Source organism: Perca flavescens, chromosome 20 (assembly GCF_004354835.1).
Source record: "Perca flavescens isolate YP-PL-M2 chromosome 20, PFLA_1.0, whole genome shotgun sequence".
Classification (NCBI taxonomy): domain Eukaryota; kingdom Metazoa; phylum Chordata; class Actinopteri; order Perciformes; family Percidae; genus Perca; species Perca flavescens.
The window spans coordinates 14,963,503-14,986,756 of record NC_041350.1 but is presented as its reverse complement, the minus strand read 5'-3'; the positions used below and the strand labels follow the sequence as shown (position 1 = coordinate 14,986,756).

The 23,254-nt window shown below is 42.2% G+C and overlaps 2 protein-coding genes across 2 annotated transcripts; one reads left to right on the top strand and one right to left on the bottom strand.

Moving 5' to 3' along the window:
- Window positions 1–990: 990 nt before the first annotated feature.
- exoc5 (exocyst complex component 5) lies at window positions 991–12,686 on the bottom strand. The gene is made up of 18 exons (XM_028565739.1): window positions 12,437–12,686; window positions 11,972–12,066; window positions 10,189–10,336; window positions 9,893–10,087; window positions 8,431–8,495; window positions 8,154–8,182; window positions 7,939–8,048; window positions 7,662–7,706; window positions 7,430–7,570; window positions 7,238–7,320; window positions 6,930–7,139; window positions 6,653–6,800; window positions 6,424–6,532; window positions 5,105–5,225; window positions 4,880–4,966; window positions 4,647–4,755; window positions 4,224–4,439; window positions 991–2,237 (listed from the first exon to the last, which is right to left on the bottom strand). Exons 1-18 carry the CDS (start codon window positions 12,461–12,463, stop codon window positions 2,049–2,051), a joined length of 2,127 nt encoding a protein of 708 aa, XP_028421540.1. The 5' UTR covers window positions 12,464–12,686; the 3' UTR covers window positions 991–2,048.
- ap5m1 (adaptor related protein complex 5 subunit mu 1) lies at window positions 12,380–18,016 on the top strand. The gene is made up of 8 exons (XM_028565740.1): window positions 12,380–12,927; window positions 13,069–13,729; window positions 13,832–14,059; window positions 14,142–14,281; window positions 15,640–15,725; window positions 15,828–15,940; window positions 16,134–16,230; window positions 16,310–18,016. The coding sequence occupies exons 1-8, from the start codon at window positions 12,860–12,862 to the stop codon at window positions 16,390–16,392; spliced, it is 1,476 nt and encodes a 491-aa protein (XP_028421541.1). The 5' UTR covers window positions 12,380–12,859; the 3' UTR covers window positions 16,393–18,016.
- The last annotated feature ends 5,238 nt before the right edge of the window (window positions 18,017–23,254 follow it).

Genomic DNA, 23,254 nt, shown 5'->3' with positions numbered 1-23,254 from the left:
ATTATCTCAATGACTACAGGAAACATACTGAAGGTGCTTATTGAGTGTTATTGGCTTTATGGAAGGATGTGGATGAGTAAAACTTCTGCAGATGGAAAAAGCCTCAACAAGATATAGAGTCAAAGGTGGAACATGAACAACTTGTCCGTGGTCAGTTCAACCACAGATACCTATCCCTCTCCTGTCCTGACGCCCCTGTGTTTGTATGTGTTGGCGTCTTTATGTGTCTGAATGTGTATGCAAGAGCTGCTCAAACCAACGAGTAAGAGAGGACAGTCTTATCCAGCTCTCCAGTGTTGACAGTATTACTAATCCCCTCCACCTGCTCAAACACCCACCCCAAAAAACACATCCCTCCCCCTCTTCCATGTGCCTGCGCTGGGAGTCCCTGGGGCCAGGCTGCGCCTCTGCCTTCGTCTCCACACCAGTTATCGTCGCTGGCCTGGCTCCGCTCCCCCAACCCCTTCCTGCACCACGCACATTAATCGCCGCAAAAACAAATAGTTTTCAAATGTTTGGAATAGACCCACTGTTTGCATCAGGGCCTAACAAAATAATTTTTACAAGCTATCCAGTTGTGATTAGGACTGAGAGAATTGAATTTATGTGGCATTGATAATATTAATATTAGCCTAATTAATTATGTTGTTTGAACTTGCACAGCATCGTGTGTACCTTCTACACAACACTAACCAGCCGGAGCTGGAACTGAGCTCTCAGGCGTCTCTATCTCCCCTGCTCTCCCCCAGTCCATGACTACTGCACACAATTCATCAACTCGTAGATATCTAATCCCCTCTGGCTCTGCTCACTTCCTGAAGTCTAAGAAAGAACTTTACTCTGGTGGCAAGAATTCCCATGAATACATGACTTCCTCAGAAAGGCAGACTGTTTCTTCTCACTTTGAAAGTGACATTTGCTGAGAGAACTGGCCAAACTTTCTATACACAGCTCCCCACTTATTAAGGATGTTCAGAAGAGGGACAATTATAAAATGCAACATATTTTTAATGAGTCACTTATTAAGGTAATCAGCAGTACAGTGGGAGCAGCAGCTTTGCGTAGGAGACATTTTCAGGCATCAGGGACATGATCTGCCTTCTTGTTTCAGTGCAGAAGACAGTGACTGAGACCAAATAAGCCCTGTGTGAAGACGTCCACTCTAGTTTGTTTCCTTAATCAGCAGAGGTGAACATGTCAATGTCCCCTGACCCAGAAACACTGCAGATCCAGTCAATAATGTCTTTGGACTGTGTACACCAATGGATGAGCAAGTGTTGATCTGTGCAATTACAGTGACACATATTCACTGACCCATCACACCAGTCATCTTAGCCTAAGAACGGACCACCCAAACCTCCGGAGAGGTTCTCAGACCTGTTAATAGTTCAGATCACACTTCTCTGTGATGGCCTCTTGACCTGTACTTTGTGGTCAGAGGTCAAAGGTTAGAGAAGTGGTCATGGGTCCCTTTTAGCCAGACAGAGCTCTATATCTCATGCTTGGTTGGGGCCGTCTCTGTCAGGTCCCCTGCACTTCATTACAAAGGGTAGCTGTTCCCAACACACAGTGCTACTGCACGCCTGATATCTGATGTTACAGTGTGATTGTTGACAGTTTCTCTTTACAGCAGCTTTAGGGACTATACCTGTGCACAATTGCAGCCACAGAATTTTTTATGTTTGGCACAATCAAGAAAAGTTTCTTTTTGCATAAGTAAAGAAATCAATGCTGTCAATTTACATATATGTCAGGAAATCTTAGCCATGTGGATTGGTGGTGGATTAGTATTTAAAAACAATCAAAATCAAAATGAATGGACATTTAAATTTCCTTAGTTTGGAGAAATAAACAATGAACAAAGGTAAAATGCACATTTCCCACATTTAAGGAGCAGTCCCCATGATGTACAAAGCAACCCCAGTAAAGTCTGTATGCTGGGGCCAGGCTGATGCATTCTCTGAAGCAGGGATGGGTATCTCCAAGGTGCATCGTCTCATCAAAGCATGGGTTACTGGACGGAGGGCAGCGAGGTGTTGAATCAGTCATTAACTGAAGTGTCGGCCCAGTCTGGCTGAACGGTAGTCCACTCTGAGCTGGACGAAGGCATGCAGGAGGTTTCGGTCCAGATTGGTGAGTTGCTCACCTGAACACACCTGCTTCAGGTTGTCAGGGGCAACGACCAGAAGGTTACAGAGGGCATGGAGTGTGTCAAAGAGCTGCAGCACCAGAGGGACCTGGAGAACAGACAAGCACAAAAACTATTATACCTTGTCAACTATAAACACCAAGTTATTCCCTGCATAAACGCAAGGCTGTCATGACAAATGCTCTGGTCTAAATTATAAATCACAGGTTTCATTGTATTGTGACTTAGTGAGCAAAACATGATGTAAACCATGTATCTAATACCCATATCTCTATGGCCACAATCAGGGCTGTAGTCCCGTCCACCTATGTCAAGTCCAAGACAAGTCCAAGAACAGGACTAGTCGAGACCGAGTCCAAAGAGGTTTGAATCCAAGTAAAGACAGAGTCCAAACAAGAGACAGTCAAGACCGAGACAGAAAAAAAACAATCCTCTTCAAGACCACTTACGTACCTGTTCATAATTTTATTTATGTGATGTGAGACAGTATATCTTCTATTTTAAGATGATAATTTTGCTTCATTATTTGTATTAATAAAAAAAGTGCAGGGTAACACACTATTAGCCTTGTGAGACCGTCCTGATCTCGCGAGCTCCAGTTTTCCACTCCCAGATCAGTCTGGCATCTTGAGGCAGAGAAAATTTGGAGCAGTTAGCCAAACGACCGGGCCAATCAGCGTTAGTTTTGAGGTGGGTTAGGTGGTGATAGACCGATGGTTTATCCAATCAGCTAAACAGTATTATCAGCCAGCGGTAGCCCTAATTCTGTTAGCCGCTCGCTAATGCTTTTTTTCTCTTGGATCCTTCTTTTGGAATATGGTCCGGGAACCTGAAATGGTGTCTTTTATTCCTAAATTCTCGTTACACAAACGGCAAATATCCTTTACCGACATGTTGCTTACATGCTGAGCTTACGAGCTATGCTTTGCCTGCAGCAGCAGGGGCTGGCTTGTGGTTGTATTTTCATACGCTTCGTGGATCTGATTGGTTGATTTGGCCCGTCTATCACCAACATAGGTGATAGACAGATGGTTCATCCAATCAAATAACCAGTATTCTGCCCCTTCCCAAAAGTTCTCCAACGGAAAGTTCCCAGATGGATATGCCGAGCAAATGCGAAGCAATCCATCTGGCGGAGTCAGGTTAACACACTATAGGATCAAATAAGACCATATTATTTACTTTAATTATAAAATGGAAATGTTCCTTATTACTTGCCCTGAAGAATCCATAGTACAAAGTGCATGCTGACATTGTGTCTGTGGCCAAAAATGAAAACGACTGGAGCCTGATGATTGAGGTATATGATGCTTATACCAGGCGACCAATGTCAATGCCCATTCTAGATGGATTTTGAATTAAGGTAATACCCGTTTACTGAACGAGCGCGATTCATCAATGGTTTTGTTTTGAAGGAGGAAGTTACTTTAGAAAAACAGCGTATAGTGCTGGACTCGGTTGAGACCAACTAGAATATTTGGCGAGTCCAATAGCCGACAGACTCCGGACTCAAGTACTACAGTCCTGGCCACAATGCTTGAATAACATGCCCCATCTCCTCCATTCCTGCATCTACTTGTGTGTAGTGCTGATATGATTGGCCAATTAATCGTTTGGTCAATCGACAGACAATTTCTTATGAATTTCTTATCTTAAGTTTTATAACTTAATCATTTTAAGTTTATCAAATTAAAATGTCAAACATTTGAAGGTTCCAGGGTCTCCTACGTGAGAATTTGAATTTTTTTGTTATAATATAATTATCAAACCTTTTTTATAAACTACCTTTTAATATCTGTCACAAAATAAGCAATAGGACACTGACCCCTTAAGCTCTGGGAATTTGCGATTTGACATTTGATTTAAAACAATTGATCAAATTATCAATGATGAAAATGATTTTAGCCATTTTAAGTTCCAGCCCTTTTTGTACGTATTTGTAAAATTAACAATTAGAGCATTCACCTAAATTGACCTAACCTAATAACAAACACAGCAAGGTTCTTTGTTGGAGGAGCCATGTTTTGCCCTGTGACCAGTGTATCCTGGACCTATGCCCCCCCCGCCCGCTCACCCTGAAATCCTTGGCGCTTCGTCTGTATTCAGCCACATCGCAGATGGCCAGCATGCCTCCCATTGAGCTGTAGCTGTACTGCTGTAGGTGCTCGTGGATGAGCCGGTGGAAACGAACGCCCAACTCCGTCAGCACTGTGTCCACATTTTTCCCATCCATGGACTTCCGCACATGCTCCACCTGCCGACTGACGTAGACGCATACCTTAGAGCAGGCCTGCCAGGCGGGAAGAAACACAGGGACACATGGACAACATGCTGGTAAAACAACTGACAAAAACCAAAAGGCATTTCAAAAACTTTCAACGTTTATTCTAAGAACAACAAGATAGTCGGATGTAAGTGATTTGCAAGTTACACATGCTGATTTGTTTTGCTTTGCATGTGACCTCAGTGGTGGAAGCTGAGGCCTTGTATCTCTTACTGTAGTGTACTGGATCATGACGTTGTTCTCGTCTTCAGGCCTGAAATCAGTCTTCTTCTGCTCGGTTGCCAAGATGTGCTTCATTTGTCCCACCATGCAGTTTATTGTTCTGTGTGTAGCAAAAAAAAAATACATCGGAAAATGTTTTAAAGACCATAGATAATTCTATTATTAGTTTTTGTTTGCCCATATGAAACACATTACACGTAAGAGCAATTTGTAAACATACTGACCTGTCGATTCCTGTGTCCAGTTTTACTTCCATCTGTTCAATCACCTCTTTCTTCTTGTGCAGGCACTCTGCCAACTTTGGAGATGAGCTGATACATTTTAAAAAGGTAAAATCAAAGTTCTACCTTTAATCAATCTAAAAATGATGTGATGATGAGAGGCAGTGGCAATCGAATAACCAAATACTGTGGAATTTATATGATTTTAAACTTTGACCTAGAACTGACCTTATTAGAGGCATGAGCTGGTCATTAAACTGCTTGTCAAACAAGTGGAAGATAGAGTTCGCCTGTTGAACGACATCCAGGAAGTACAGGTTGGCATTCTTGGCATCTGATGAGGGAATTGCTGTAGATCAAAGAGAAAAGGGAGAGAGGAAAAGGCCAGAAAAAAACCCAAAAGGGAAAGGATAAATCAATAGGATTCACATAGGGCAGAAAACCACTGTTGCCTGCTCTCTATGGGTTGATACCACAGAAATATGACATAAAAACATTTACAGCAATGTTCTGCTTCTGCATCAGACAGTGAAGAGAAAGCAATTGAATTACAGGGACATCAGTGTTGCATTTCTTTGATGAAGAATATACCTTATGAATTGAGCACTGGGAGATGAATAAACATGTTTAGTTCCACTGTAGCTGCCTGAAAATGATAAGCTAGCTCCTGTATTCAGCCACATATAGAATGAAAGAAATGCCACAGAGGCACCACCTGCTGTGCATCAAGGTAACTTGTATCATTAAATGGTATCCATAGCAACAAGCATCATCTGGTTCATGACAAAGTAAAAGGGTATTAACAGTAGTAGGCACATGTAACTTCCCTGACAGTGTATTATTTTATGTAGTATCTATGGATGAATGCCAGTACCCATATGTGAATTTTACAGCATGTGTTTCCCTTCAGGTGACAAAGGCGAAACAACTGTGGTGACATCGCATGATGCCTCTTCATCAGAGCAAGACCGATTAGGTTCCTCCACATGCAGATCAGAAATGGAGCTATACTGTATTATAAATAGATATATTGGCCAGATATTTGCCTTTGGGTAGTCATGAGTAACTGGTAAGTACACAAATGAAAAAGCCACTTTAGAATCTATATAGAGAACCATCTGTTCCAAACTCTACTATTATGGATAGAATAATCACTGGATTTACAGATAAATAGAACCACTGACCCAGTACATTACTTCCCAGTTGTCCATCTTGTGTTTATGTAATACATGATAACTTGTGCTGTGATTACAGTATCCTCCAACTTGCATGGAGTTGACTGCTGTTATCTACTGGAAATGTTACTTTAGGAGTTGACAAGGACTACCTGAATGCACAGTTAGTGTTAGTCTCTATGACACTGACTGGACTGTCTCATCTAGAAAGGAGACATAGGCTGAGTCTGGCCTTTGGGCCCTGTGAAGGACACACATTTGTGGCTTGCATCCCTCAAATAATCCATTCCCTGATTTGGGACATAGCTAAAGTGAGCATCCAAACATACATCGAGTACAGGTTACGGTTATAATGAGCTGAATTGGATGTACCCGAGAGGCCAATTTCTAGGGCGTAGTCGATGTGTTCCACACACAGATGGTCAACCAGCAGCAGGAAGATCGAGAAGGCGTTCTTGGGCAGGTCTGAAGGATCTGAAAGCTGTGTCACCCCAAACAGAAAGAAAGGCAACACATTTAACTGTTTTAGCCCAGCAGGAATTTGTCTCTAAAACTGCTTTTCTCAGCAGAAAAAAAACCAACTTATTTTTAGTAGCCTCACCTTGTGGCATCTCTCAAAGGCATGACGCGTCTCCTGCAGCAGGTTGACAACGAGCTCTGGGGACAGAAAGGTCTCCCCATGGGTGTCTATGACAGGGCCGAGGGAGAGGTTTGTGCGCTGTCTGATCCGCTCCTTCAGTTCTTGGATACTGCAGAAAGACACAGATGGTGATTATTTTGTTACACCATTATTATTTTTATTCTTCTGTAAAACATATTCAAATAATTAATCCTAATGGGTCCTGATGTGGGAAAAAAAGTGAGATCCAAAATCTGACCTGCCGGTGCCAATTAGGCGTTTCTGGTGATTCTTGGAGTCGTAGTAGCGCTGCAGAATCATGGCACCTCGAGAGCGAAGGTATTCCCTCTCCATATCAATGTAGCTTTCCAGGTATGAGGAGAAGATGCTCTTTATCAGCTTAGACAGGAAAGTGTGCTTGTCTGAGCCCAGGTTGAACTCTGTCAGCTTGGTGGCCAATGCTGTGGTCCTGAAAAATGTGTAAAAGTAGTGTGTAAAAGTGTAAGCAGTAAGGTTACTGTGTAGACAGGAAGTGAATCAAAAAATATGTGCGATAGATATGAATACCTGGTGTAAAGGTCATAGAGGTTCTTGAGGTACTGTTCTACATCAGAGTGTCGAGTCTCATCCAGTTTTTCCTTAACGTGGGCCTGCAGACACAAAGGTGTCAAATGTAACATGACAAATAAGGCATGTCTACATAAAACTAACCAAATGAGAATTAATAGAAATACCTGTAATTTGTTTTCAAAGAAATACCTGTAATTTGTTTTCAAAGATGTTCTGGATGAGTTTGGCCATAACAGTCTCTGGGCTGCTGAAGACCTCACCCACCTGCTTGTTGACCCTCTGGCAGAGGACCGCAGTGTCCTCAAACACATCATTCCTCAGGTAGGCCCCCTATGGAGACAGACAAAGGGTTAACCAGGAGTCTGTGGATAATACTGGCCAACAAACAAGTGGAATATTATGTATAACTTTTTACACTCACTTCCTGACACTGCTTGATATAAACATCCACACAGTGTGCATAGCCCTTGAACCAAAAGATACAGAAGTTACTTTTCTGCAAGATTACATCACTCAAGGGCAGATCCAAAGCAACATTTAGAGACGAAAAAGAAGAAAACTTGCATGTTGGTATAATTAGTATAACATGTATGAAGCGAGTGACTATCCCAATTATCAAAGACTGATGGTTAAATGTGGACTAAAAATCAAATGTAGACATCAAAAATGATTTATCAAATATGATTCTTCCAGGTCACCTTGAAATGTAACAGAACCGCTGCCACCTCCCGCATACGTCCAATCTCACCCCTGCGCTGGGCAGCTGTGAACTCCTGGATTAACTGTCGCTCCAGGTCATGGTACTTACCTGGGTAGTAACACAAACAAACACAAAGACAAAACAATATTATCATTTGTAGCTAACTTCTAGTGTATTTATAATAGGGTAATGATTAGTTTTTAATAAACTTACTTGCAATTTTTGCCTTGACATCTGCAAATCTGTCAGAGGAAAAGATCATTAATCTTCAAGGAGACGATTACACATTATATCCCAATATACATTTTAAAAAGTAAATGTGAGTTTGATTTCTAGAAACATATTATGATACTGAATTAAAATACTATAATACTCGATATATCCTGCAGTGGGTTTACACTGTGAGGAGTAGTCTACATCACTAATACACCACCTTTCCCTTGTTTGACAGTGCTCCTGTCTAAAGCTGCCTCCAGGATGCCTGACTCACCTGTCGAATGGCAGCTCCTGGGCAATGAGATGCAGCTTCTGAATTATATCAGCAGCCTCCTTAATCTGAAGGAGAGACAGAAAGAGTGAGTGTGAGAGAGAGAGAGCAAAAGTCAGGTGAGTGAGGCAAAAAGAGCACGACAGGACCATGAGAGGGGACATCTAGACAGAAAGCTGGCAGGCCGCCGGCGGTGTCTCCACTTGGGGGATCATCATTTTAGAGCTGCCCTCCTCCACCTCCCCATGTTGAACAGGGAGCTGATAACAGACAGGCTACGCTCACCTGGGCATTGGCAGCAGCAACAGCAGCAGTCCTGACTTAGCAGCACATCCAACTCTATACTGGCATGCCTTTTATGAATGGGCTGTAATCCCACAGGAGTCTAAATCGCCTTCAATAATCTGTCCGGCCAGGGATATCTGTCTTAAAAAAGGGGGCCCTGTCGACAACCCCCCCTCCCGACATACACACTGGCTGAAAAAGCCCCAGACCTACGAAAGGCCCGCCGTCCGCAACTCCTCTGTTCCCGCAGATGCCTGCCTCAGCTAACATCATTACTCTGCTCCCGTGAGGAGGATCCAGCCTTTCTGCTCGGCGAAGGTTTTCTAAGTATCTGTCCCCCAGCTAAGATTAGCTAAATCCCATGTAAGTAATGTAGCCGTCTCCCTGCAGTCAGGGTTTAGCAGCACTTGTCTCCACGCTGGCGGCCCAGCCCTCCCTTTCAGAAGGATTAGCAAAGCCATCCCCCTTCAGCTATTCACTTGCAGCTTTCCTCTTTCCCCCTTGTCTGGAGGTATGCTCAGGAAAAGGAATCTGGCCAGATATTTCTGCATGCCTTTCCTGAAAACTAGCTCCATCTCCAGCTCTCGTCTCTGGGATTGACCCCCAGACACGCTGCTCTGCATCCACTAATGATGTTGCTACTAACAGGAATTAATCTAAAGCATCCCAATTTCACTACTGTCACTAAGAAAACGGCAAAATATAACTTTCAGGGGTCACTTGTCTAACATCAACATGGTCCATGTGTCGGCAGGAACTAAGTAAAAGTGTGCATCTCATCTTCCTGCATGCATGTTATTACCACCCTTACATGTACCATAATGCCACAAGCTCTATGCTGCTGTAACGCAACACAAAGCTGAGGACCAACCAAATTTTCCCTCCCAGACAACTTTCTGTAAATGCAATTAGGGTTGACATGAGCATGTTGACATCCATGCTAGTCAATCAGCCAGCTATTGTCAGACAGCAAATGACAGTTTATTAATCCAAATTAGCTGAGGGATCCAACTAAAGGGATGAATTTGACAAATTAATATGGATGGTTTACCTCATAATCCTGTTCATTCTCACCTCCAGCAGTGTCACAGCGGGGGTCCTCGTCAATGGCCACATACACACATACACACACACACACCTCCACTGGAGTGAATGGAAGGAACGAATGCAGAATGCTCACCTTGTCTGGGTTATTGAAGACGTCACTGCGTAGGTCTCCATCCAAGAACTCGTTGAAGTAGGTCATCAGACGCTGAGCTTCCACAGCCCTCTGCCGTGGCGTGTTCACCCCCTCCAGCTGGTCGCCCAGGTGACAAACCTTGGTTGCCACATAGCTGATATGCTCATCGAGCTCCTGGAAATGCTGAAAGGCCACCTGAATTGACAAATAGCAGAGGAAATGTAATGAAATGAAGCAAAAATAACTTGTAAAGACATTCAGATGGGTGTGAATCGCTGCTTGACCATACAACACACCTGGTTGCTTCTCTGCAAGTCTTGAACTTTGTGGGCAAATTCCTTGGCCTCGCGGTGACACTGATGCTCAAGCTTCTCCACCCGTCGCTGGATCTTCTCATCCAACTGCTTCAGCTCTTCTATGTGGTTCTCAAATTCTTCCAACAGCCTATCACAGAGAAAAGAAAGACTGTAGATCTTCACAGTGGTTTAATCAGCATACACTACAAGTAAAACACAAACAAAATGCTCTTACTCTGGAGGCCTAATTGGGTACCACAAGGTTAACTCTGTCCCACTGACCTCGCTGTTATAGTTACAGAATAGTGCCGGAGGCTTAATTCCTGGGTCCCCAGACTTAAGAAGCTCTGAAAACTAGCAACTTCGTCAGCTGCATTTTAAGTGCCATCAGGACCGCAGAGCAAATGTTCTAAGTCAGCACCACATTTCACAGAGTAGGAAACATCCCAAAATGATGAGTGTATAATCTCTTGACTAATTCCCTCAGCACTGGCTACAGCTTAAAGACATCTCCCATCCTTTCCCAATAGACACTCATTCCCTGGCTGGTGACTCACAGTATGGTGGCCTCCACAGATATGTTGTCTCTGACTCTTCGCTAAGAGCTTCCGAGGAGGTGGTGGCAACGGTTTTGTGGAGGAAGTAGATAAGGCAGGATGGATCCACCGTATAGTTAAACTGTTATGGCATATTTGCTTACAAGAAATAACTCGGTCCCCAAGTGTAAACATAACAAACAAGCAGTGAAAATACCATGAAACAAAATCTTAAACATAGATATTTGCTTTTTTTCCCAACCCAACCATCAAAAACACTAATTTAGCATAGAAGAGACCAATATGAGCTTTAGTAAGTGCAGGAGGACGAACTCAGTTTTACTCCGAGTATTTAGCAAGTTGATATGGAAAACTGCAAATAAATAAATCTTAATTTATTTTAAGACTTTCAACTTAAAACATCAAACATCTAATTACACTTATCTTATTATGTTTGGAAAGCTGAAACCAAATGTGTACTCTTAACCCCTTTAAAAGTTGCCAAGAAGTGCAGACAAGGCTGTAGTTAGAGCAAAAAAGGCTTTGGCAGGCTGTGGTAAAGACCATAATATAAAGTGAGTAGAGATGGGAATTTTCTGGTTTATTAGCATGACTTGACCTGATAGAGGAAGAATATTTTATTGTCAACATCTATTCAACTTTAATGATAAGACAGTAATAAATCATACCAATTATCTCTCTGTTGTACATTGGGATTGTGTAAAAACATTGGTGCATTGATTTTAAATTAATATGAGACAGCAAAAATGTATTTAGTAACTAGGTGAGACATTGGCAATGATTTTAACCGAAATTGTCACCAAAGTTAAGGGTTAAAACCTAGATGCTGAATTTAGCTTCCGATTTGCAGTGTTGGATTCGGTAGTTAAGGTTAAGGGAAACACCTTACATTGCTGAGCAACTGATCCTTCTTTTTTGCACCTCTTACTGTTGGGAAAGCCTGTTAGATATTTTAAGTAAAGCATTAAAGCTGTCTGAAACCCACTTGAAAGATTTGTGAAAGGTTTATTCTATTTGTGAAAATGCAATAAAAAAGGGAGATTTCACTGTTTTTTTCACATGAAGCCCAGTTTGAAAACCACTATACCTAGACATGTCAAATCAGGACTACATTATCACATAGAGGCTAAAGATTATTTAAAACATATATTCTACAGAGTTACTGACTCATGTTCAGGGAAAGGAAGGGGTGTACAATAAATGTGAATGACAAACGCCAACAGTACCTTTTAGGGTCAAATGCCTCAGCTCCTCCTTTGGAGCCTCCCCCAGGTGTCCTCCATGCCAACCTTTCGATGTACTCATCTGCATCAAAGGGCTCCTGAGGGGGAGAGGAAGTGATGAGTGTACTGGTCATTACCTCACACACAAAAAACAGCAAAACTATATAGAAGAATAGACTTAACCTAACGTTACTACACACTGCACGTTTTACAGCATTTTTATTTTCATTTACTGCACACTAACGTCTAACGAACAGTCAATAACATTAACCAGAATAACAATAAACTATATGTGTCCCTATTCTTTCTATCTTACGACAGCTGTGTGGGTAATTGTTAATCCTCTATAACGTTACACACTCAGGAGAAATGAGCCAGTAGCGTTAAGCTACCGTTAACGATAGTTAGCAACCAAACGTTAGCTAGCCTGACAGCTAACACAGCTCTCCGGTTCAGCAGTCATTTTACCTCGAACAGCTGAGCAGTTGTCGCCATGTTCAAGATTCAGCTGGCGGCGTAGTGAAATGCAATTTAGAGGAAGGAGCTCAGAGTCGGTAATACCGCCGACTTCCACATGGATTAGCTGATTTCGTACAGTTTTGCCCTTTGTTGACAGCTAGCTGGTTAGCAGTCCAGCTTCCTGTATGGGTGGAGAAGGGTGGGAATAACTGCTTGCAAGTGCGCAAGCGCTAATGTCGTGTGATTGGTGGTTATTGTCACATGAGACAGCAGCAGGAAGTAAGTTGCTGCGTTAATCAAATTCATACAGTGTTCTCTTAATACATCCGTGATACAGTGAGCAATGTCTCTGAACTGCACGATAAGATGCGAATATTAATATTGAAGTCACAGAATAGTCTGTAAATTGAAGACATCAGTGCAGCCGGACAAATGAGTGTGCGTGCTTTGTGGATTATTTCTCACGAGAAGGGAGAAAATGTGTCAATACGATTTACAAGGTATGTTATATGAGTTATATTGGCTCTAATATTCCACTTCCTGTTTACAATAATGTAGAAGGCCTAGCAGCGCTCTAATGTCGTAAAATCTCTGCTGTATACAGTGTTTTGTAATGTGTTTCTTGTGTCTCCCACCCACAGGAGGTTTGCTACTGTGGAGCACCGTGCAAAGATCCTGGCAGGTTCCTCATATAGATCAGTCCCAGAAGACAACACTGTGCTGCAGCTCCTGCTCACTGAGTTGGGGCTTTCAGACTCAGACAAGTCCTATGTAGCTCTCAGAGATGATTGCCTTCATCGTCAGCGACTACCAGCACTGGAGCTGCGGGTGGACGGTCCTGGAAAGGGATTTCTTTGGCCAGTGTTGGTCATCTCCCACGGGCCTCTTACCCTAGCTTGCCTGCCTTTAGTGGATGTCCCTGCTGAGCCACGGCCACCCCTTGCCAGCCTGCTGTCTGTCTCCCAGGGCTTCACACTCTTGGCAGGTCTGCAGACTTTTCTCCTCGGCTCTGGAGGTAAGCCTGATAGCGAGGGGCTGGCCTCTCGCCTGGCGATGCTGCCCTCTGTACTCTTGCAGGTTTGTCCACTTGGCACACCCCTGGATGTTCCACTACTGGGGGCACCTGCTACACCCACAGTGCCCACTCCTGCGGGGAACCAGAAGCAGCCAGCCTGGAAGACGGGGCTCCACCGCGGTCGAGCTGTGGTGAACGTAGCACTGATAGAAACAGTGCGCTCCATGCAGTATGGTAACCGGAGCAGACAGGACCTGTGGGATGTTTATGGCACTGTGACATGCAAAGTAAGGGCACAGGTGTAACGGAAAGCAAACAATGTTTTAACTTTTTTTTTGCCTGTTTCCATTATTTTTCTTCGTTCTTCTTTTTTGTCCTTCTGTCAACAGTGTGAAGTGGAAGGGGTGCTCCCAAATGTAACCGTGACCCTCACACTGCCACCAAATGGTTCTCCACTACAGGACATCCTGGTCCATCCTTGTGTCACCTCACTGGATTCTAGTATCCTGACTGCCAGCAGTGTGGATAACTGTGATGGCTCAGCGTTCTCTGGGCCATATAAGTTCCCCTTCTCTCCTCCTCTGGAGCCTTTCAGACTATGCAGCTATACATCTCAGGTATAAAACATATATACTAACATATTTCTAATCTTACACATTAGTGCTAATGTCTCAAGTGATTCCTGCAATTTTTCATTAGGTCCCCGTTCCACCTATCCTTGGGTCGTATCAACTGAGGGAAGAAGAGAACCAGCTGCGTGTGTCAGTAACCCTTAAACTTCATGAGAGTGTGAAGAACAGCTTTGAATACTGTGAAGCACACCTGCCATTCTTTAACAGGTACGCAGCACAAGGTGTAATCTTTTAGATCTGAGCACCTGTCAGTGTTTGTTTCCTGTAGAGCAAAGAGGTATAATGCCTCACAGTCCATGCAGATATCCGATCCAAAATCAAGGTAATTTACAGATTAGTTTTAGTGTTTACAATATTAAGAAAACTATTTTATAACAAACTAAACCACACCATTCTGTTTTAGAGCCTGATAATTATACATTTATGTAGTTGGATTAACCAATCTAATTAAATGTAGGTGAAAAATATACATTTTCATTAACTGATGTTTGCTAGATATGCTGGCAAACTAATGTCAAACTAATTCCAGCTGGCAATTAAGTAAATGAGGATCAATGAGTCAATAAGATAATTCAACTGTTCAATTATATTTATAATTAATTATAAACACCACTTATTACACTAGTGACCTATTGATTTGATCTGTTGCTGAAAACATTTTCTTCCATTATTTATAACAGTTTATCTCTTTTATTATAACTTTAGTTATTTAGTCTTTCACATGGGGCTTTTGTAAAATGGAACAGAGCCATCTTCCATCCATATATAAACACCTGCACTGGTCTCATTACAGTGCACTAAATAACTTGCCTTAGCTAAATAAATTAGTCCTCCAACATCCAAGTCATAGTAACTTAGTAACCTAATCTACAAGTCTCAAACCTTTCTCGCAGCATGGTGGCCCAATGGTTAGCACTGTGGCCTCACAGCAAGAAGGTTCTGGGTTTGAGTCCAGGTCATTCCGAGCTTTTCTGTGTGGAGTTTTTGTATGTTTTCCCCATGTTTGCGTGGGTTTCCCCCGGATGCTCTGGTTTCCCCCACCATCAAAAAACATGTACTATTATGTAATATATAATACATGTTTTCATGTCTCATATCTGGAGTTGGTCCCTGGCCACTGTAAATGGCTGCCCACTGCTCCCTTGAGGGATGGGTTAAATGCAGAGAATGAATTTTGCTACATGTATGTGTGTGTGACAATAAAGTACCTTTACCTCCATTATGTGCAACCATATGATAAAATACTCCTCAACACAATTTGCAAAACATCCCATGTTTCACTAAAAACCCTTAAACACATCTATTTTATCACTAGACCATTCTGCTCTCCAGTTCATACATTAAATACACTTACAGTACACTGTCGCTGTGGGTTTTCTTGTAGAGCAGCGTGGATAAAACTCTCTCACTTTAAAAATGACCCATCCAGATAAACAGTTCTCCTGTGTCAAATCTGTTTTCATAAGTTGCCTCCCCGTTGCTTGAAGTGGTTGAACTCAACCACTTTAATCAGTATGTTTGCACCAACATCTGCATGTCTCTGCTCTGCTCTGCGTCTTGTGCAGGGTTCAGATGGGTGTTGTGGATGTAAAGGTGAGCGCCGGACAACTGGACGTTTCAAAGGAGAAGAACCTGTTGGTCTGGGGCCTGGGTAAGCACTCTGCTCCTGAGCATCAGTGTTTAAAAAATCACTTTAAAGCTGTATATTTGAAAAATAAACTAATGAGAATGTTTTTTCCTCACTCATATTTAGGACAAAAGTTCCCTAAATGTCGTGAGGTCACAATGGAGGGCAAGATCAGCTTTTCTGGGCCGACACCAGGACCTACTGACCCCCTCTGCACAGAACTTACATCCTACATCAAAGTAAGTGACTATGTGTGGTGATAATCAGTTTGTTTATTTACAGCTACAGCATGTTGCAGCAATTATTAAATGCATAGGTCTGGCAATGCAAGACTATTAAACGGCTAATGATAATGTCAAATGTATAAGGAATCTATTAATATATAATAATTAATTTGTAAAATGATGAACACTTCAACTGTTATCTTCACAGTTGTATTTCAAAGTGCCTGACATGACGCTCTCTGGGTGCTGTGTGGACCAGCATTCAGTGCAGGTTTATTCCTCTGCCAAACCACGGATTGTAACATGTAAGCTTACAATAGGTTTTGTATGAAATATTAGGCTGTATGCACGTTTTCTGAAACTAAAAAATTGTCTTGTTTTCAGCCCGAGAACTTCAATCCAAAGAGTACTTCATATGGAATTCAACAGGAACTGCTCCGGTAGCCTCTGGGCAGATGATGCTGTAGCATGGATACATGAAGAGCAGCACGGTGGAAAAGTGCTCAGTTCACTATGCTGTAACAGGACTGAAGACTGTTGAGCATATACAGTGATCCATACCGGATATGTGACCCTGTAAATTGAAATTGTTACTATCCTGTTGTTACTGCAGATTTTACAAATGATAGGACATATACCTAACAGTCAAAATTATTGTTATCAAACAATTACATGTAAAAGACCTAATCATATTGCTTTCACTGATCTTTTTTTTTTTTTTAAATACCTTCCTCTGTCATCCGACTTCTTTTATCCCCCAACCTTCACCCTTCCTCAAATTTATCCCATTGCTGACACAAAGGCCACCCCTTGCTCTGACATGTCCCACTTCAGTGACTCTCCATCAGCCGGATAATTAGCAGCTGGGGCCTTGTCATCAGCTGTTGTGAGACTGGAGGAGAGGGGTGGCTGGGTTGTGAAAGGCCAGGCTGCTCTGGCCAGTGTCTTGGCTACTAAAGGCTCCTCTTTTAGAGCTGGCAGGAGTCCTCGCCCCCTCTACCAGTCACTCCCCCACTCCTTTGACCCCATCCCCGCCCTGTCAACTAGTGGCTAGTTCAAACACTCAACCTCTCCAGCCAGACTGTGATTGAGCGCTGACCCTCTGGCCCTCTGAGGATTTAAAACAGGCGCTCGCATTCAGCAAACAGGACCTGCCTAATTGGTGAAAAAGTCACAAGGATGGGAGTGGTTGGGTCGCCTCTTAAGGTTACATAGGTGCCTTAACTTAATTAATGTGTATTATTTTGATCTTAATTGTTGTAACACAAGTGTCAGTGTAGACATCCCTTTATAATCAATACTTAATTATGATGAAATTATTTAAAGAGGGGCATGTGGTTCCAGATGTTTCTCACTGTTAACTATTGTTTTACCTGAACTGTGATGGGTTTCATACTAACTGTTATATTTTTACTATTAAAGCTCCACCTCAGTGTATTAAGGTAAATGAATAACCAGCCGATGAAGGGTTAAATCAGAGGAAATGGTGCCCCACTATTCCACAGCAGCCAGACTCCTCTGAGTGCCCTCATTGTCTGCTATTGGCCTCTTGTGCCCCTTGCTGGTCCAAATGCTACATTCTCACGTGGATTTCCACTCTGAAGGCTGACCATGACAAATCCTCTGTCAATTGGAACCAATTGCTCACACGGCATCCTTCACCTTCTTTTTATGTAGCAGTACGGAGTGGCAGACACCGAGACCTCTCGGCTCTCCCCCTCCACGATGATTTGGCTTTAAGGCCCAGTGTGTGTGGCTAGCGATCTGGAAAAGGAGAAGTTTTTTGAAGAGTTGGGGCACTCTAAATCTCCTCAGTATCCCAATATGTGGTCAGTCTGGCTCCTCAAGTCTGCAGTCAGTGGCCTCTCACTGGCAGACTTTGTTGGTTGATTGAATGACTTGCTAAGTAGATGGACTCATTTTAATGTGTTGCTCTGCTCCAGTGCCTTCAACTTATATCTTTCTGTCTTTAAGTCTACAGTGTTTTTCAGAATGAAATTTAAGTTAATAATTTATTTATTTCATGATTGTTGATTAACACAACAATAATCTTCAAAATAACACAGGCCAAAATAAATTTGGGAAAGTAAAGCAACTGTGTGGATTGTCATAAATTATGTTAATATATTACATGGTTGCATAGCCTTACATACTCAAAATTATTGTATATACCAAAACATTAACTGAACTATTATATTATTAACACTGCAACTGGTATACACATAACTGTGGGAGTTTACTTCACTGTGTCCCTCAGCCCAATAATGACACCCAGTGGTAGAGTATAATAAAGTTCATGTTAGACCTTTGTTTTCTTTAATACAGTTTATTGCTCATTTCATCTATTGAAATTGTTCTACTCAACCACTGCCAGATAATCTTTGCTTGTTTAATTCCCGTCCAGCCCCCTGCTGTGTAATGTGATCCCAGCAATCTTCATCTAACGCACCGTGCCTGAGGACCAGGCTTTTGTCGGCCTCTGTGGCCCCAGGTGTTTGGTAGGAGTCCAGTTCCTCTTAGCGTCTCTAAACCCGCTAAGAGCCGGCCTTAGGGAGACCACATGAAGAATGATGATGCAATTAGCAATTTCCTGTTTTCAGACTTATTATTGTTCAAGAGCCACAGATCTTTTGAAATAATGATATATCTTTATACCGAGGGATTCTTTTGTGCTAATTTCTATAACAAATGCCCGATAATAGAGCAGAAGCTTCAAAGCTGGCTGATTCTAATCCAAACTCTTTGAACTAAATATGAAATGTGTTTTTTGCTGTTTGCTATCAATATTGTAGGGAGGCTAAATGAGCTTCAGACTCACTGCTTGGGCAGCCAGTGTTTCCACTGCTTTCACCTATAGAGGGCAACATAAACTCAGGCATGTATGAAAGTATCCCCAGAACATCAAGTGTTTTGTTTATATTTCAAGTGTTCTTAGTCCAGCTTATTGTCCCCGATCCCTCCTGCACCTCCTATCCCCGCTGTCTGACTACTTCTGGCTGACTCAGGCCACATCCAGCTATCCCTCTGTGTTTTACCCTTGTCTTCTATTCTCACTATTTCCCTTTCAGTTGTCCAGGCTAGGTTTTGGTCTAAAGACAGTCCTCTATGTCCAGTTTGTTGAGTTATTTCCTCTCTGTTTGTGGGACCTTGAGTTCGATCTATCTGGATCTCATCTTCTCTGCGGCACAGAAGCTGTTTGTCTGGCAGGTTACGCTGTCTGGCTTCACAGAGGTGAGGCAGAGATTTTGAGTCCAGAAGGCAGCTGGGGTCTAGACTTTCTCCTGTGTTCTCATCCAGAAAGATGTCCCTCTCTGTGGACCTTCTCACAAGTTTCAGCCTCTGGATGCCTTCTGTATTTGTTTCTCCAACTAAAGGCCCAGATGAAATGATATTGGAATCAGTAGACTTCATTCAGATAGATTTTTTTTGTATTAAGCTTGCTTGTTTGAATAACAATTTGCAGTCTTACCATGAACTGGGTAGACAACCTTATGTCTTCTGTGCTCTCTGGCTTGTCGGAAGCGAGCTCGCCGATGCCGATGAGCCTGTTGTGTGAGAGCTGTCTGGGCCTCTAGGAATCCTCCCTAGAAAGACCACAAGGCCATACAGTACGAAACCATTGGTGGAAAGTAACTAAGTACATTTAGTACACTTTAGCACTGTACTAAAGTACAATTTGAGGTACCTGTCCTTCTATTTAATGCTTCTTTATACATCAACTTCACTAAATTTCAGAGGGAAATATAGACAATGTTATATAGTTTAAGCCAGTACTCAACCTTTTGGGCTTGTGTCCCTTTACAAAAAAAAACAGTGTCTTATGCCCTTGTTCTGCCCCCCCCTCCTCTGCCATTTACACATATATTACAATGCATGCTTTATGGTATTTATAGTTTAGTAAAGATATTTCCCATGGACAGACGTACGGACGAACCATTCTATAGAAAGAATCATGTGACTGTCAACACTTTTCTTTGTGTTTGCGACCTTATATCTGATAGTGGGGGCTTTTCTGTTCCCTGTACCCTGTACCCGGAAAATAGATCCTATTGAGTCTATGGAGTGACACTTTAATCAGATCCACTGGGACTGGAAGAGCCCACACTCACAGCTGTCTCCCTCTCTCTCTTCTCCCTCTTTCTTTCCCCCACCTCTTGTAAGCACTGTTGCACATTTTAATTTTTCCTTAACATAGAAATGCATGATCTGAATTATTGATAGATGTACTTCAGCTTTTCCGTACTTTGTCAAGATGCTTTACCTGAATCATTCTGCTGGTGCTGGAGTGTCCTGTCTGACCGATTGTAGAAAACAGGTGGACACCCCCATCTCTGCAGTCCCTGCCCTGCAACAACAAACACCAAATTCCTTATTGGGTTTTGAGATGGCATGGGGCAGCCGCAGTGACACTGGGACAGTCAGCAGCGATATGTTTCTTTTTTTTCTTTTTTATTACCATGGCAATTTGACTGGCAGTGCTTGTGTGGCCAATTTGAAGGGCCAGTGGCTGCAATGCCTGAGGAGAGATAATGATGGCATGTCTGGGTAAAAATCACAACCGGTCAGGATCAATAATGCAAAATTATGTCCCAGCACAGGATTGAACAGATGAGAAACTTCTCATAAGAATTAGGCAACAAGGATAGCCTGTTATTAGGCAGCTGATTTTGCTGTGCTAACCTGGGGTCTTCGGGGTGGATGGGAGTGAATGATGCTTGAATTGTTACTTTGCTTTGATGGGAGGTTTCCTGCAAAGCATGGTTTGTACAGCACACACATGCACACGCTGTTATCTACACAATCAGTATCACAACACAGAGTGGTCTGTAAATAACAAAAGCCTGAGTGGGAATTAAACATTATAGCCAAGAGACTTACTAACCTGAGGAAAGAGTTATTTTGTGTCTCAGTGGAGGTAAGGTTGTCTTCCTCTGTCCCAGAGATCCTGATGGCTGCTCCACAGTGACCGGTAGAGCAGGGAGGGTCCATTGTGGTTCAGGCTGTGCCCCCTCTTCTCGCAGGCTATTACATGGAGCTACTTTACACAGCCTGGCTCTGGAGCCTGTGGAGCCCATTGTCTCACTCCCTGTTCTAATGCTGGCCAGCTGAAATACTAAATTCTTCTCTATTAATAGTGAGATATGTAAAAAGTTCAAAGTTAGTATATCTTTCTTCAAGTTTAGTATTAATTACAATTATTACAATCCAGTGGTGGTGATGGCGTAGTGGATATGACAAGTGCCTTTGGTGTGGGAGATCCAGGTTTGATTCCCACTGTGATACATCAGCCAATGTGTCCCTGAGCAAGACACTTAACCCCTAGTTGCTCCAGAGGTATGCAACCTCTGACATATAGAGCAATTGTAAGTCGCTTTGGATAAAAGCATCAGCTAAATGACATGTAATAATAATTACTAATCTCACCTTTTTAATGTCTTCTCATCAAAATGTAGGCTCTGTCACTGAAGGTCCACTGGTTATATTGACTATCCATGTAGGTATTGAGTCCCTGTGGATTTTTGGCCTCTCCTTATAAAAACTTTGTCAATTACAGAATAACTTCACATTCAAAATCCTCTCTCCAACTTGTCCCATTTCTTCCAGCTGCTTCCAAACAAACCTATAGGCCCTCACATCTCCCCTGCTGGCGAACTTAATGTTTGTCTCGAAGCATCTCTGTCTGGTGTCAGACAGAGTACAAAGTACAAATGCAGTAAACACTTTTGGTAGTTGTTAAAGGAGTAGGTGTGTACTTCATCTCTGCCTTCATACTTGACTTCATAATGAGCTAGGTTTCTATGGCAACTCTCCCTAAAGGTTACTTTGTAACTCATAAGTTAATGCTTGAAAGAACCTGTTATTTCCCTGCACCCCTTCCATATTAGAAAGCCCAGAGGGATGAGTAGAGAGTCAGGCTGTTGGGGAAATTGTTAACAGAATGAAAAATGTGACTTCATGAGTACTCAGAAAACCACAGGGGGTAGACAAACACTGTTACAAAGGTTGGTCTTATCGGGCTGCATGTCAGGTAGTTTTATCAGCCCCTTACGTACTGTACTTCATATCACTGCTGGTTAGCTCAAAGATGAGACCCCTGTACTTATTTGTTGGTGTAGTTTGTATGTGTTTGGTAGACTAGATTATGTGGTGATTGTTTTCAAAATGGTTCCCCTTTATATATTACATTATTTGGGTTATTAGCCATGCAAACGGCATGGCTCTAGGGACGGCATTGTCAATCTATTGGTCAATCAGTCCATTACTTTGGTCGAGACTGAAATATCTTAACAACTTTTAGATGGATTGCGGTGAAAATTAGTGCAGACATTCATGGTCCCCGCAGGATGTATCCTACTGACTTTGGTAATCCCCTGTATTTTCTTCTTGCAAATGTCTGTTAAATACTTTGGTTTATGAACAAATGCATGCAAAACTAAAGACATTCCCATCAGCCTCAGCTGTAGGTTGGAGGTAGCATGCAAACACACTAAACTACTATATTGTTAAAATTATACTAAACATCAGCGTGTTAGCATTGTGAGCAAGTTAGCATTCTGATGTGAGCATTTACTTCATAGCTGTCAACAGTCAGAACAGCCTGACAGGGCTGCTAGCCAGGCTGAAAACTCTTAGTCTTTTAGTAGTTTAGTTTTCTATGATAGTAAACCATAGACTGTCTAAAATAGTAGTAAACCTTGTTTTTACAGTCTATGTAGTAAACTGAATAACTTTGGGTTTAAAACATGGTCAAACAAAACAAGCAATTTAAACAGCTTGGATTCTGGGAAATTGTGATGGGCATTTTTCAGTATATTCTGACATTTTAGCATGCTGACAGTCTTATCATTTAAATTATTTATCTTCTTTCGCTGATGCATCTGCAGTTTGGACACTGTTTTTGGCCCATTTGAAGCACTATTAGTTGTCTCATGTTACTTTTTAAAATGCTGATTGCTGTCCATTTTTTGGCAAATGATGCGGATTGGCATTCAACCTGTAATATGATATAACTTGTAGCAGGGTTTTGTAATTTTTGTAATTAATCCCTTTTCACCTTTTGATCATATTCCTTTAGCCCTATCCAATAAGAACGTACAAAAATCTGTTATTGCGGCTAAAGTTGTATTTTACATCCACTACATAAGGCGCCTTTCTGATTACCATCTCTCATCAGAATTCAGCATAACTACTGTATCGTGGAATTAAGATTTGAACATAACACATTCCTCTGCTTCTTCTAGCTCATTTATTTTAATGTGTTAAAATGCCACTGCAGTTGTTTAGCTGAAAGTGTCACCTCAGCAAATGCTTCATTAGAGATCTCAACTC